The 16331-nt window shown below is 29.3% G+C and overlaps 1 protein-coding gene across 1 annotated transcript in view; it reads right to left on the reverse strand.

The window, feature by feature from the left end:
- Positions 1 to 16331, reverse strand: part of LOC108686511 (acetylcholine receptor subunit alpha-like) — a 42825-nt gene that overhangs the window by 4059 nt on the left and 22435 nt on the right. Inside the window, exons 9-10 of the mRNA XM_018191896.1 lie at positions 3310 to 3468; positions 1478 to 1624 (exon numbers count right to left, since the gene is read on the reverse strand). Coding sequence (XP_018047385.1) covers positions 1478 to 1624; positions 3310 to 3468 — 306 coding nt within the window. The remainder of the gene's footprint in view (positions 1 to 1477; positions 1625 to 3309; positions 3469 to 16331) is intronic.

The raw sequence follows: 16331 nt of genomic DNA on the forward strand, positions 1-16331 counted from the left end.
TTCGATCGGGGTAGATTGTTACAGTGTAACAACTTATCCTATTGAAAACAATTTTTTTTTCTTCTACAAAATACATGGAGATAAAGACAATCTATTTATAGAACGCACAGACTTCTATAAATAAATTGCTTTGTTTCCATGGTTGTTTCCATAATCGCGTCCAGCAGACCACTTAACTGTTGTGCAACTGTTTTATGATTGTCTGCTGAGATAGGATCATTTTTCTAGATCTAAAAGTATAATCCAATCAGCGCGAAGAAAATTTCCAACAGTTGCAAAATAAACGTTCTGCTAAACGCAATCCATTTGAAGACAACGCTGGGCAGCGCCATATTTGTGTTTACTCTACTCTCACATATATAAATCACACAGATAATAACATTAGTGTTCACATAAATTTATGCGATATTCAGAGACAGGACGCATACATACGCATATGTGAATTGAAACAAAGACAGCTCGGAATCAGATTCATCTTTTTCTATCATTGAGTTAGCAATCTAATTATAACAGTCTGTGGAATGAGAAATGCGATTTGACAAAAAAAAAAGCAAACAAGGATCTGTAAATATAAAAACTTATGCGACAGCGGGAAAAGAAGTTAAAGATGATCACCTGATCTATAAGAAAAGCGGCAAATGCATGTAATATTAATTTTATGGCTTTCCAATGTTAACTTTAATAACTATTATAATTAAAGAAAAAATTTTTATAATAATATATTTTTTTTATTTTATATTATAAAATAAATATTCCCTGTGTAAAAGTATTTCATATTTAATTTCATTGTAATCTTAAATTTGCGTATATATAGATGTTTCAAGCGAGATATTGTAAATGTAACAACTTGCCCCACCCTCGTAGAAAAATACTACTGAGCACTAGGAATATTTTGAGGCACTACTATACTACAGCACTATTACACTACTATAGTAGTGCAGAAATATTCAGTAATGTTGAGTAGTGCTAAGCTTCTATATATTCATGTTTCGGCAAGATACAAAATGCAGGAAACTAGTACTTTACAGAAACTAACTATTAATAATTTTATTTTAAAAAAAGTATTTTTAGAAAGAGAGATTCGTCATGAGATGGACTTGTTTTCCGTAGAAAGAGAAAATGACGCGAATCCCTATAAAGAGACATATGTAAATGAAATCACCATCACTTAGCTCGATCAGAGTGTACTCGTAGAGTCTTTGAAAGTGCATTTTTTAAATAGAGTTATTAATAGTTAGTTTCTGTAAAGCATAATCGTTTCCTGCATTTTGTATCTTACCGAAACGTGGATATAGAAGATCTTAGCACTCAACACTACTGAATACTTCTGCACTACTACAGTAGCGTAGTAGTACAATAGTGCCTCAAAATAAGCCTAGTGTTTAGTAGTACTTTTCTACAAGGGCAGCTCATCATATAATACACCAAATAATACATATATATTATTTGGAGCATTCCAAGTCTTGACGACACGCACCGAGGATGCATCTCATTCGGAAAGGGTCCGGAGGATTCGACTACTTCTGGGGTCGAGGACGTTGATGATCGGTCTCGTTGATGATTGTCCGTTCCCACTCCAACTGTCACCAGATTTTTATCCTTTTTTGGCTTGATGTCCTCTGGCCTAGAATGGAAAAAAATGCAATATGGTTTATCTAATACGGAAATTCATTTCGTTTCGATTCGATTCCGGAACTGTGAGAGCATGTCTGTAAGTACGCTGAGTTCGTGCGAGCTAATATCTTGCACATTTTTCTAAATTCTAATCAGAGATTGACTTAGCCAGAAATGATTGCTCGATGCTGATTCAATGTCAATCAACTAATCATTCTGATTGGAAATTAATTATTATAATCGCAAGAATTATATCTCTTATATATTTTCATAGTTCCGAAGTCGACATTTTTCTCCTCTGGTGAAAAAATTTCGTTGCAATTATTCCACGTTTTGGAACATTTCAATGAAATTGCTGAAAATTTGTTGAAAATAAATTTTTCATCTAATATATTGAAAAATCATTGAAATTAAACTGAAATTTTTTTGAAATGCTGAAATTTCGCTGAAAAGTGTTTTAAAACATTTCAGCAAAATTTTTCCACTAGGGGAGTAATTAACAAATTATTACAATAAAAATCATTGACTGCCAGCTTTAAGCTTCATGTACAGCAATGAATAACTTATTGCTTTCTAGAGTCAAGTTTATGATACTCGTATGTATCAAACGAGTATGTATCATAACTACACATGCTCCGAACTTTCTAGTTGCGAATGTTTCGAGATGTATGTATTTAAGTACTTAATCAAAAACAGTTCCTTGAAAAGACATATCGTTTCGACATTTTTTCGAGGAACTGTTTCTGACTGGGTAATGTCGAATGATGAAGAGCAGCTCTAAATTCTGTATGAAGTTTCTGCATGGCTGATTATGCGATAATGTCCAACATTTTTTTCGCGTAATGTCATTATATTTTGCATACATGTACGTACAACGCAATACTTGTATAGCCGATCAGAAAGGTCAACATCTTTTTTCGATGGGAATATAGTCTACTCATGGAGTAATTGGTTCTTATTTGTGGATTTATGAATAAGAACCAACCGCTCGATGAGCGGTTAAGTTGCACTCCGAAACTCATCGAAAAAAGATATTGCAATCTTTCTGTGACCGGCTATATAAGTATTGTATTGTACATGTATGTAAGATGTAACGGCGTTGCGCCAAAATAATGTTACGCATCATAAAATAAAATTCCTGAATGGAATTATAGAACATTATGTTCAATTTCATTATTTTGTATCATCGAGAAAGAATCTTTTTCTTCAGAAAGATTCGAACAATATCTGAATATAGTTTTGTTGTACTACATTCATTATATTGAATATTTTCTGGTTGAATAAATAATACGGTCTGTCAATGACTGATCGTCGATGTCAAACGATATCTCGCTGGGAATCAGGAAATTTTATTTGTATGACAACACAGTAGGGAGAGATGCGACTAATGATAGGCAGACACGATTACTCACGATGCAGCGCGATGCAGAAGTGATGCACCGTGAAATGGTGCTAATTAATGCTTGCAGGTATGACTCAGTGAGAAATGACAAAATCAATGTCGATTCGATGTCGATTTGATGAATTCGATGTCGAATCGAAATCAATGTCGATTCGATGTCGATTCCATAATCATTTCTCACTGAGAACGCGACACTAATGTCACGTGCACAGGAAACACTAATGAGTGCTCTAATGCCCGCTCTGGCGTGGATCCAATGACTAGGCCACAAATGCCAGAAGAATATATCTTGCCTGAAATCGTAATTGATTCTCTGCGATGGCGTATTATACCTGCGCATTGCCAGCAGCCTCGGCAGCAATTGGATGAACACGCGTCGGACCCACGGCTTCATTACATGGGTTTGCGGCGAACGGTAATGCACATTTATGACCACCACTGTTATCCATACGCTGTAAAACACGAAAGAAAGCTGCTGAAATGTAAGACAATTCGTAATCGAGTTAATTATTCAATACTCTCTAATTGTATTAATTTTAAATTTTTTAAAAAAATTTGTAAATTAAACATGGAAAAAAAGATATAGTTCACATAACTAAAAATATTTAGTTGTGAGCAATATCACTCTATAATTATCATTATGTGATAGGAATGTGTGGTTGATTTAATTACTTTGATGTGTCAATTATGTCAATGTAGTTAGACGCGATCCGGTTGTGACAAAACTTGGTTGGGGGATTATTTATTATGGATAAGTTATATATTCGTATAGTTGCGACAATCGTGATATAAAGTATATATGTATGATAAGAATTAAATTATTAATAAGAATTAATTTCTTATTAGTAATTTCATCATACTATAAATGAAGTTGCAATTTTCAAAAAGCAAAAGCGACTCACGCTTACTATTGGGTTGTCCGGAAAGTTCGTGCCGACTAACTTATATAATTTAATAAATGTATACTAAAATTTAAATTTTCTGCGTTTCAATTTTCCTTCAACATCGGCACAAACTTTCCGGACAATCTAATAGTTAAAGATATGTGAAACGCTCATTATTCTAAGCGCACATATATATATATCTAGTTGTGTGCATAGTTCGAGCCTTTGATTTGTTTCATAGAATTTGCAGATGCAATTTGCTTATAACACACGCGTCGATTAGTATCGTGAAAAGACTTTTTATTTTGTTATTGTATTATGGAACGTTGTAAGAATACATGAAACTGTCGCATCTTATTGCATTATTTATGAATAATAAAAAGGAAATACATCTGGAAATACAATTATTGGATGTTTAGAAAGTTATATATAAGTGCATGTTTAGAAAATATTTGTCCACATATTTATAAAAAAACAGATTGATTATGAAACTTTAAAATTTTCATAACTATTCCGACACAATTCCATCTGTCATAAGCAATATAGGCGATCAACTAAAATTGAGAAAAGAAATAAAGTCTATTATTGAGGTTTGTAAAGATTCTATAGAATAGAAATTCAGTTAAGATATTTCTCTGACTACAATTGCGTTAGAAAATTAATCGCGTACAATCTACGAATATGCCTCTCCGCGCGTGCTCTCCGAAGAGAGAAACTTTTGAGGCGAGCGTACACACATACGCATTAATGTACCTGTGTGCATGAACACTAGTCCACACTGAAGACAGTGTGTCCTTGTCTCGCCACTCAGCGTGCGAGAAGGAGAATTTCTATCAAATTACATAAACTACTCTAATTTAGAAACGGCATTGCTAGGCTTCCCCATTTTTTTAATGAGGTTTCTATAATTATTTCTACATTACATATTTTTTTTTTAAATTTGTAGGAGACCGCGAAGTATTAAAACGTTATTTCAGCAAGGCTTGGTATAGAAGTTTACGTGTTAAAAGCTGAAACTTTGAAGGTGAATATCTCCATTTCAGCATCGCTCTTTGAAATTTTAATCATAGATAAAATTATTTCATAATATTCAATTTCATAATATTTATAAACATAATATTCAAATTTCAAACTAATCTGTAGAAACTCAATTTCTCGGAGAAATAGATGATTTAATTAATAGATGAGAGATAGGCAAATCTTTTTCTATATTTATATTGCTTATATTAGTTTCGGAATTTTTTTATCTTTAAGGAAAATGAAAACATACAAGAACAAATATGTATAGATGTAATTGTAGACTATATCAGTGATTTCACTTTCCACTTCAATAAGTTAATTTTCAGAACCAGAATATTTATCCGGAATCTTCATTAATAATATGAGATAAAGATATTAACGGTAAAAACAACCTCAGGGAAAAAGTTATGTTTAGAACAAATTATAGAACACAATAATCCAATAATACTAAATGATAATAATCCTTCGGAAAATGTAAATTTTTAGTTTCGTTCTTGAATAATTTTTCAATATAATGAATGAGATGAATAGATTCAATAAGATGAATAGCTAATATAATAGACAGAATCTCGCATTAGATTAATACGAGATATAGATCAGTTTAATTAATAAGATTAATTTCTTTTAATTTTTAGTACATTTATGAAATTCTCCAAAAAACAGAAAAAGCTATACTTGAATTCTATAAATCTACTTTAGATAATAATGCACGATGTAAATTAGCTGAACTGATCATACAAGCAGAGTATGGTGCCGATATTAACAAAATGTAAGTACTAGTATTTAATTTGGAAGTTTATTTTTAAACTCATATATAGGGTGGTCCACTTAAATCGACCATCTGGAATATCTTGCTTATTTTTGATGATATAAAACAAGTTTCAAATAAAAGTGGAAGAGGGAGGACGTATTTTGATCATGTTGTTTTTTTTCTAGGTGGAGACGTCAAAAAGATATGAAGATTACACTTTTTTAAATCGAATTGTATGATTTTTTTTTTACACAATATGATTCCTCTAATTATTCTGCATATAAAAGATATTAAGATAGTGATATCAAAAAAAACTATAGTTGACAAGCTATTTTACATTTTATTATTACATCCAGTGGACTCCACGATGTTCTCGTTTTGAACGTTCGACAAGGTAATTATTAGGATAAGCGCGAACAAAAAATGCGAACGTTAACCAACAGTCACCATCAATTAGCGAGCGTGACAATGAGTGCATCCAGAATCAACGATCATTCACGGAGCAAAAAAGAGATTTATTTATTATATGTATATACTGAACGTGTTTAAACTTTCTCAACTTGGTTTGTAATCTTGTTATAAATTTTATTACCATGAATCAGGCGATTCTGGATATCTATGTTTTTGCTTGTCTTTCCAAAATCATTGGGAAGGTTTCCAACGACACGTCTCTTACATAATGGATACATTCAGAAGCGACGACCGCTCACTGAGCAAAAAAGAAATTTATCTATTATTAATATGTTTATTTATTATAATTCGTAACGTAGAATAATTTTGTTTATTATGGATAATCTTTAATATCATCTTTCTTATTTATTACTATTTATTATTTCTCTAATGCCGTGTTTAGACTGTAAGGTTATATAGCGCTCAGTAAACGATAGAGCGACTTAAAATTACGCTCCATCACTTATTCTATGTTACGAATTATAATAAATAAACATATTAATAATAGATAAATCTCTTTTTTGCTCAGTGAGTGGTCGTCGCTTCTGAATGCATCCATTATGTAAGAGACGTGTCGTTCAGTTTCAGTAAATGCAATATCCAAATGCAGATCAGAGATCCTGATAGATAAAAACTCACATTTCCAAACGCGTAAAAAAATGTTGAAGGACATTTTCTCGTCAACAACGGGAAGTAATAAAATAAATGCAGGATGACAAGAGCTTTTAATTTTTTGTTGGCGATCATAAAACTTGGGCAAATACTAGTTTAGATGAGAAAACGCACGTTCAAGTACATAATAAAAGAGAAATCGAAGATGAAAAAAAAGGAAGAAATGTGAAAATTCGAGAAACTGTAACTAGATCGTTTGAAAGGGACGATGAATAAGATCCCCTCTGCTCAAAACGGAAAAACTTAAACCTGTGACCATTGTCCATATATCATTTTAGAATTTAATTTTAGGATAAGAAAATTTTAGAAACAAGATTTGTCTTTTTTCTCTTTCTTTCTTTTCTTTGATCATTCAAAAGTTTTACTTTTTGTAACCTTTGTCCATTTATCTATGGACGCAGACTCCTAAGATAAGAATACAAATAAAACTTATTATAAATGGAAGAAATGGAATATCGATTTAAAACTCTCAATAACGAATAACTCGAATTTTCTAGACGTATTTTCGATTCTTAAAATAGAGAGTTCTTGGACTAGGCAATCAGTCCATTGAATTCCGCGAGGTCGCATCTAAAAATGAAAATTATAATAAAATTGAATTTTTTACAAGATCAAGAATAAAGAGAATTTTTATTTGAAAGAACATTATTGCGAATCTTATAAAATTAAACTCGCCAATGGGCGGCTGTAAGTCCGAAATCCTTGGAGAAGATGATGACGTGTCACCAATAAGTTTTCAAGAGGTTGAAATTTGTAGTGTAGGAGGAACAATTTTGGAAATAGTTCGCCAGTAATAATACGAGAAACAAATTTTCTACCAAAAGCGAAAAAATCTCACCAACTTGAATCCTCGATTTTCCAGCTTAACACATCCCATCAAAAAACCATCTTCAAAAACTCAGATATAAACAGATGACACCGCGAGACTCTCTCTTATTTTTTCTGTTCTTATTCTGTATCTGATTTTGCTGCCTATTTTATGTTTTATTCTATTTTGCTCATTTAGTCAGTCAGTCAATCATACATACGGTTTCATCATGTAAAGTTTTATACGTTAAATAGTTTCCGTTTCATAAAAATCTATGCGCGACTTTTTAATCGAGTGATGAACTTCACCTCATCTCTTTGGGCTCCGCCATCTGACGCGAATATTACTACAGCAGAAAATTGTAATCTCATGGATTATTTATTTGTCCCGAAATTAAATTAATCGCTAAAGAATAAATAATTCACTAGTGCAAATAATGTTCTTTTAAATGTCATTAAAATTAACGGAATCGACGAAACAGACAATTCCCGCACTTAACATCCCCTCTTCCTAAAAGTTCTTTCCCAGAGCAACTACCAAGTGTTTACATCCCAGTATTACTTCCTCGATCATTATACCCATATCTCGTTCCCATAGAATTCTACAACCTTTTCCCACGAAATCAGAAATACTATTATCAGTCAACCTTCTCATTTGTTCATTCCAGTATTTCTTTCAAATTCCGCCTATATATTTAGTTTCGATGAAATTCTTTTATAACTTTTTTCCTCCTTTCTCCGCTACTATACGCAAGATAGAAAAAAAAGTCAGCACTGCTCACCCTGAAATTTCATTCTCTGGCGATTTAATTTAATGTAAAATAATTAATAATAATAATCTCGTCGAGTAATAAATTTTTCTTTTTTATTATTGTAATCATATTAATTAGTGTATAAAGTTTGTAATAATTAGTTTGTAATAATAATAATTTTATTAATGTGTAATCTTTTTCTTTATTTTTTTGTAATTGTATGTATTAAATTTGTAATCCGTTATGCTAGATTAATAATGATTAGTAATAATAAACAATGTTAATAATTTTATATCTCTATCATTCTCTAAATTTAAAACTCTAAACCCTGGTAGTCGTTAGCTTTGCCTTTTCAGAGATCGCACGTGATCCAGTCCCGAGTTAAAAGGATTAGATTCCTTGAAATTTGGACCGACGATCGCATCACTCATAAGAAATAAATGTCATTAGCGTCCTTGCGGAACGTTGACCCATATTTCAAAGCGACACAAAGGGATGCGTTCGATTCGCAGTACTCGCCTCTGTGCGGAAACCTGTGAGATAAAAGTCTGTCAAGTCCTTCTAAATACTATTACCATTTCTACTCCTTTTCTCTTCAATAGAATCATAAATTTAAAACTTCCAAGGGTTTGAACATATATTCTGGCATACATTGACAATTAAGATATTAAATAACTCGTAAACTATTAACTTTTCAATAATCGTATCTTAATACTTTCATAAACAGAATAATGAGATAAATCAGTTGATGTAAAAAAAATTTAATGTAAAAAAAAAACACATAGTTGCTTTAAAAAAATATGTATGCTAAATAGATAATTTTTTAAATAAAAAAAGCAATTATGTTTTCTTTCCACCAACTGATTCATCTCATTATTCTGTTTCGCAGAAGATTCATAATCCACAAGGTCTCAGGTTCAAATCTATTGGGTTATCCGAAAAGTTCGTGCCGACTTTGAAGGAAAATTGAAACACAGAAAATTTAAATTTTAGTATACATTTATTAAATTATATAAGTTAGTCGGCACAAACTTTTCGGACAATCCAATAATTAAGATGCGTTTTTCAATAGGCAATTTAAAATAATTTTAGATATAAATGTCTCAGAAATAAAATTTATAAGCCTTAAATATGAATGATGTTTCTTTTTCCGAATATTAAACTAGTGTCAGCACTAGTGTGACCAATATGAGGACGTTTCTCTCTGATCCATATGTAAGACTCATTTGACCCGGAAGAATGATAAACTTTATTTATGCACGTCGCATAAATGAATCTCATATTGCTTGCTGATACTAGTTTAATATTCGAAAAAAGAAGATTCATTCATATTTAAGGCTTATAAATTTTATTCCTAAGACATTTATTATTAATTAATATTATTATTAATTATATCTGAAATTATTAATTAATATTATTATTAATTATACCTGAAATTATTTCAAATTGCCTATTAAAAAATCTTAATTAGATTTGAACCTCTGGATTATGAAATGTCTACTTTCAAGATTGGTAATTATATTTCGATCAAGTTAATTTTTTACAGAGCTATATGAACAGAAGTGGGTGTCAAATCTAAAAATTGTATACAAACTTTACAAAGATCTATGGCGTGAAATAAAAATCGCACACAACGATTTACAGTAACCGAAAGAGGGAATCTTTACTTTCAATTTGTTTTTTTATTAAATGTTGATTTTTTTTCAATGAGTTATTCAAGCAGAGTTATTGAAGCAAAAATGATCCTTTTTACTTCAATACTGAATTGGTAAAAAAAGAATCATACAACATTCAATAAAAGAGCAAATTGAAAGTAAAGATTCCTTCTTTCGGCTACTGTAAACCGCATTTGAGTGCAATTTTTAGTTCACGTCATAGATCTTTGTAAAATTTGTATAAAATTATCAGATTTGATGGATATCCATTTCTGTTTGTATAGCTCCATAAAAATCAATCATATCGAAATATCAATTATTGATTTCGAAAGAGATTTCAAGCTTTAAGATATTTTTTTTTAAATCTCTTATAATAATTTTTGACGAAGTTCCTCTATCTTGAAATTTGTCTATTTTTGAACAAATAATTAAAAGATTATTTAAAATCGATATTAAAAAGGATGAAAATTAAAATTCAGATCTCCGTGAAAAATGATCGTGAAACAATATTTGATAAAGCGTCTTAAAACTTAAGACATAACTTTCGAATGCTCCGAATTATATTTCTCTGCAAAAATTTTATTGTAAATGGCGTTAATATACGAGAATCATTTGAAAAGTTTTGAGTCTCAACATGAAAATAACATTACTCATCAAAATCCATTCTGGAATTATAGTCGTACATGTTTTGAAAGATACCTATGATAATTGTAGCCATTTTAAATCAGTTGTTGTTTGACAATCGTTTGTGCTCGTCCATATCAGTGTTTTTATAAAAATAGAAAAAGTCGAATATCGGCGCTCATATGGCAAAAGTTTATGAATTGCGGTTCAAATTGATTGATCACCCACCGTATTCATCAGATCTAGCTCTTGATGACTTTTTCTTATTTCCTAGAGTCAAAGTTTGGCTCGGAGAACAGATCTTTATCATATGAAGACATTGATATCAACTGGCACAAATAACTGTCAAACAACAACTGAAACGAAAATGACTACAATTTTCACAGATTTTTCAAAACATGTGCCATTGTAGTACCAGAATGGATTTTGATGAGTAATGCCATTTTCATATTGAGGCTCAAAACATTGCAACAATCCTCGTAAATTGAACTTTGTAGAATAAACTTTGGCGTATACGAATAAAATAAATTTTTTTCTACAAGTTTTTTTAATTATATCGTAAGTTTAACATTTTCTACTTAAAATAACTTTTTAACGCTACAATTTCTTCTTCATTACGCTACAATTTTTTTCACTGAAGTATAACGATTTGAAGTGCATAATAAATTTTCAGATTTTTCGCTAAAAACAATTTAAATCATTAAATCATTTAAAAAATTATTTAAAAGTGATTTAATTATCGCGTAATGTTTACGGTTGTGAAATTGTGCATTAAGATAAATCTGTTTCTTATCTAATTTCTAAGAGAGAACCATATTGCGATTTTAAATCATCCTCCAAAGTTACTCAGATTCTATGACTTCAAAGCTCCATATGTTTTTATTCTCTGTAGATGTGGCAAAGAAATTAATTGTTAAAAATCATAAAAACTACAATATATCTCAAAATGGAATAATAAATCGGCTAAACTTTTTATACGAAATGTATGGATTTTATTTATATGTATAAGTGTAAGCATATTTCACTTTTATCTTTTTTATGGAAAAAACTTTACAATACTTCATAAAAATAAGTTTTTCATATTTATTAAGCTAAGGCCTGATTTCATCAACGTTACTTTGATTTTAAGCGAGGCTTAAAATTCTCTCTCGTTTTAAAGCGAAAGAGAAACAGAGAGAGTTTTAAGTTTTAAAATCAAAGTAACATTGATGTAACTGGGCCTAAGAGATTTACACAAGAAAAAAAGAACAATATATATAAAAACACACACTTATTATCCCAATTAAAATTTTTTTGCTTTGTACCAGCTGTACTTTACAGCAAATTATTTAGATAATATTGAAGACATAAGCACTATTGTGAGAAAAGTGAAAGCATGTAAACAAAAGATAAGAATTGTTAAATGTAAATGAATTAATGAATATTTCCGAAATGGACAAATATATTAAATTAATGATTATTTAATTAAGTATTAATAAATGTAAATATTGCTATCAAAATAAATATGTATCAAAAATTATTACATCTTAGATTAAACTTGAAAAGAAAACTGTACTATATTGCTTCATACAATACATTCGAAATTGCATTATAAGATACAAACGAGAGATACGAACTGAACGTATATTATAATTTTAATTTCTTTTCTGGTACAATATAAGTCGCGATATGCGATTTGGATACTTTCAACAACGGAACAGTCATATGCACTGCAATACAGTAATACGCAATGCGTATGATGGAATCACACGATGGTCGATTTGTCGATTATCGTGTGATAACAAACATGCATGTTGTATCAATGCTGGAATACATTCATACATTGTTGCTTGCTGATATGCATTTTATATTATAGCTGTGTATGACTGTGTTGACTTGTATCATCATTGGAAAGCACAGAATCATTGTTTATTACATATTGTGAATTCGATCGCTCGAACTACACTGGATTAGTGCATATTAAAAACTGTTATATGTATGTATGATACACATATATTTTGTTAAATAATGTGACAATATCATTAGTACTAATAGTTTAAAATATTTATGTACTTTTACATTTAACTTTGCTAATGTCATGTAAAGCAGCTTTTTTTAATACGCATTGATCTAGTGTAGTGTAAGTGATCGAATTCGCTAATAATGCCTATGTATATTGCTGGAAAGCATCCATATGTATAGTTATATTTATTATTTATATATCACACATTAGTTATTGGTATCTTTTGGAAATTCCTTTCGATTTAAGTATTATTCTTGTTGTTATGTCGGTTTATACCCTCCATAAAAAGAAATTGTATTGAATAATATTTTCAAAATAAAAAAGTTATATTTTTCTTGTACCAAAAATGACGATTGTTTCCATTCATTTAGAAAACGAATAATAAACTTAACATTGTCATGCTGTGTTATTATTCGTTTTTTAAATATGGATTTATTTTTTATGATATCTTTAAAACATCGAAAATATTTTCAAGGCACCTAAAACACATGTTCAAGATATTTAAAAAGAAATTTTTAAGACGTCTAAAAGATATCTTTAAGACATCTTAATCCTAGTATAATATTGTTACTTTTGGTTACTTTTCTCATAATACCAGGATTGTGAAACTCTGCAACTTTGCCATGCTATATCTCTGAATTGAATACGTACTTTTTTAGCTCGAAACGAAATGAAATTTATACTTCGAAGTTAGACAAAAACAGATAAATATGAATCAAATAAATAATATTTTATCTTCAATTAATTACAATGTTTCAAAGAAATTTTATTGAAAAAATTCGCAAAAAATGATTACTTTGGATAAAAAATTCTCAAATTTTTAAATTTAATGTTCAAACAAAATCCGTAGGATTTTTTTAGTTGACCTTTTGGACTAACAAAAAAAAAATAGTAGAATTGCTCAAAAAAATATAATTATTTGAACTCGAAAATTGACATTTTTGGAGAATCTACATATTATAAGTTTACAATTAATAAATAAAATTTTATTATTTGAACAATATAAAAGAGTTATAATATAAGTAGATAAAGGATTGTACATATATAAATATATATAATGTGTATAATTAAGTTTATTAGGATTTAATTTAGACAATGATGCAACACTTGCTTTAAAGCAATAAATCCGCTCTTGGCTGAGCGATCTTTGAAGAATGACAGAAATTATAAAATTTCTACTATTTATTACATTGAAATATAATTCTTTTTAGTTCTATATTTACGTGTACTTACTTTTATACTATCCGAAACTCAGTAAATGTATATTTAATAAAAAATAAAGGGGTACCCAGAAAACAAGTTAGTCACGTATGCGTCTCCCTTTGAACTTTCGTATATTCTCACATCAAGAATAACGTAAAAAAAGTACTCTTGTAGGGTTATCTATGGACAATTAAAGTTTTTTTTCAGCCTTAATCTTCAAATTATATTATAAAAAAGCAATATAAAAAATCGCACATTGATCCCATGAATATCATATTAGAGTCAAAAACATCTCTCGTATATCTAAAAGACAGCTTCCAGATATCTAACAAATCATCTTTTATATGATTTTAACTTAGAGATATGTTTTAGAATTCTATAAGATGCCTTTAAAATATGTTCAAAATATCTTTAAGATATCTTTAGGTATTTAAAAGATAAACTGTTGCATTTGTTAAGTCTCTAAAAGATATCTTTTTATAAAAAATGCAAGATATGATTAAATATCTTTTAGAAATCTAAAAGGCATCTTTTTTATTATCTGGGAAGCGACTCTATTACTACATTTTGTGGAAGAAGAAGGAGTGTACGAACCGGGCATTGCAGTAGCATAAGTTTGCACAGCTGTAAGTTTCTAAAAAATGTTATTTTTCTCTATTAAAAAATTACGCGTTTTTCTCGACAATTTTCGAGCGGCATGGAACTCAATTTTTAAACAACGAACTTCTTCTTGCATTTACATATTCTATAGCATTTTCTCTCTCTCTCTCTCTCTCTCTCTCTCTCTCTCTCTCTCTCTTTCTCTTTCTTCATAGCACGAACTTATTTATAAATATTTTTGAAATAAATAATTGTTTTTTTAGTATTATTTATTTTAAAACGCAGCTTTTTTTTAAATGTCACTATTTTTTTATTTTTGCCTTTTTTTAATTTAAAAATAGGTTATATAGGCATATATGATATTGAACGTATATTTATTAACTAACATTTTGAATTTTTCATTTCAGATAAAGACAGCAGTCCCTACACTTCATGGCGCGAAGCACTTTTTTTTTTAATAGTTGGACATACATCCCTATAACATTGATATTTAAATATATATTAGAAAAATAAATTTTTTTTTCAAATCTACAATTAAATAATAAAATACACTGAAACTTTCAAAAAGATTGATTCAATACATTCTTCACAATAAATTCCCAAAAATTGATGAATTTTTAGCTATTTATTTGAGTTTCTCCCCTTAAGAAATCATTTTAAGTAGAAAATGTTAAGCTGTACAGTACAATTGAAAAAACTTGCAGAAAAAATTTGTTTTAGCCGTGCACATCAAAATTTATTCTTTTCTACAAAGTTTAATTTATATTCTACAAAGTTTAATTTATATTATATTTAGCGGAATTCATAATAAAATTTTTGCTGAGAAATATAATTCGAAGCATTCAAAAGTTATGTCTTAAGCTTTAAGACGTTTTACCAAACATTGTTTCGCGATCATTTTTCACGGAGATCCATTTTAATTTTGATCCTTTTTATCGATTTTAAATAATCTTAATCGTTTGTTCAAAAGTAGGCGAATTTCAAGATAGAGGAACTTCGTCAAAAATTTATTTATATTAGATAGATTATAATAAAATTTTTAAGAAAGCATTTTAAAGCTTGAAATCTCTACTTTCGAAATCAGTAATTGATATTTTAATATGCTTGATTTTTACGGAGCTGTACAAAAAGAAATGGATATCCGTTAAATATGAAAATTTTATACAAACTTTACAAAAGTCTATGGCATGAACTAAACATCGCAATCAAATGCGGTTTATAGAAGTCGAAAGAGTGAATCTTTATCTTCAATTTGCTTTTTTATTAAATGTTGTATGATTTTTTTTCAATGAGTTATTCAACATTAAAGTAAAAGGGATCATTTTTGTTAAATTCCTTATTTCGGCTGCTGTAAATCGAATTTGTGTGCGATTTTTATTTTACGCCATATACCTTTGTAAAGTTTGTACAAAATTTTCAGATACCGATGGATATCCATTTCTGTTCATATATAATAGTTCCATAAAAAATCAAATAATATCTGATCGAATAATATCAATTATCGATCTTGAAACTAGCTATTTCAAGCTTTAAAATGCTTTTTTTTAAATGTTTTTTTTTTAAATGTCGTTATGATTATTTTCGAAATTACATTCTTTTGAATATTTACTTATTTTTGAAAGTGGATTAGGTGATCCTTCAATTTTTTTGCATAGAGTATAACGTATAATTTCATGAATCTATTTTATAAGTTTCTAAAAATTCAGAAATGTTCCTAAAAAAAAAAGTTTTGTAACTTTATGTTATAAAGTATTCACGTATAAAAATAAACACAATATAAATAAGAAATAAGATCTGATCATATAAATGTATATACATATGATAGAGAGCGCCAAAGATCGATCAAAGTTAGATGTTATGAATACAATATTTATATATATATATATATACACACA

The sequence above is a fragment of the Atta colombica genome, unplaced genomic scaffold (genome assembly GCF_001594045.1).
Source record: "Atta colombica isolate Treedump-2 unplaced genomic scaffold, Acol1.0 scaffold1, whole genome shotgun sequence".
Classification (NCBI taxonomy): Eukaryota; Metazoa; Arthropoda; class Insecta; order Hymenoptera; family Formicidae; genus Atta; species Atta colombica.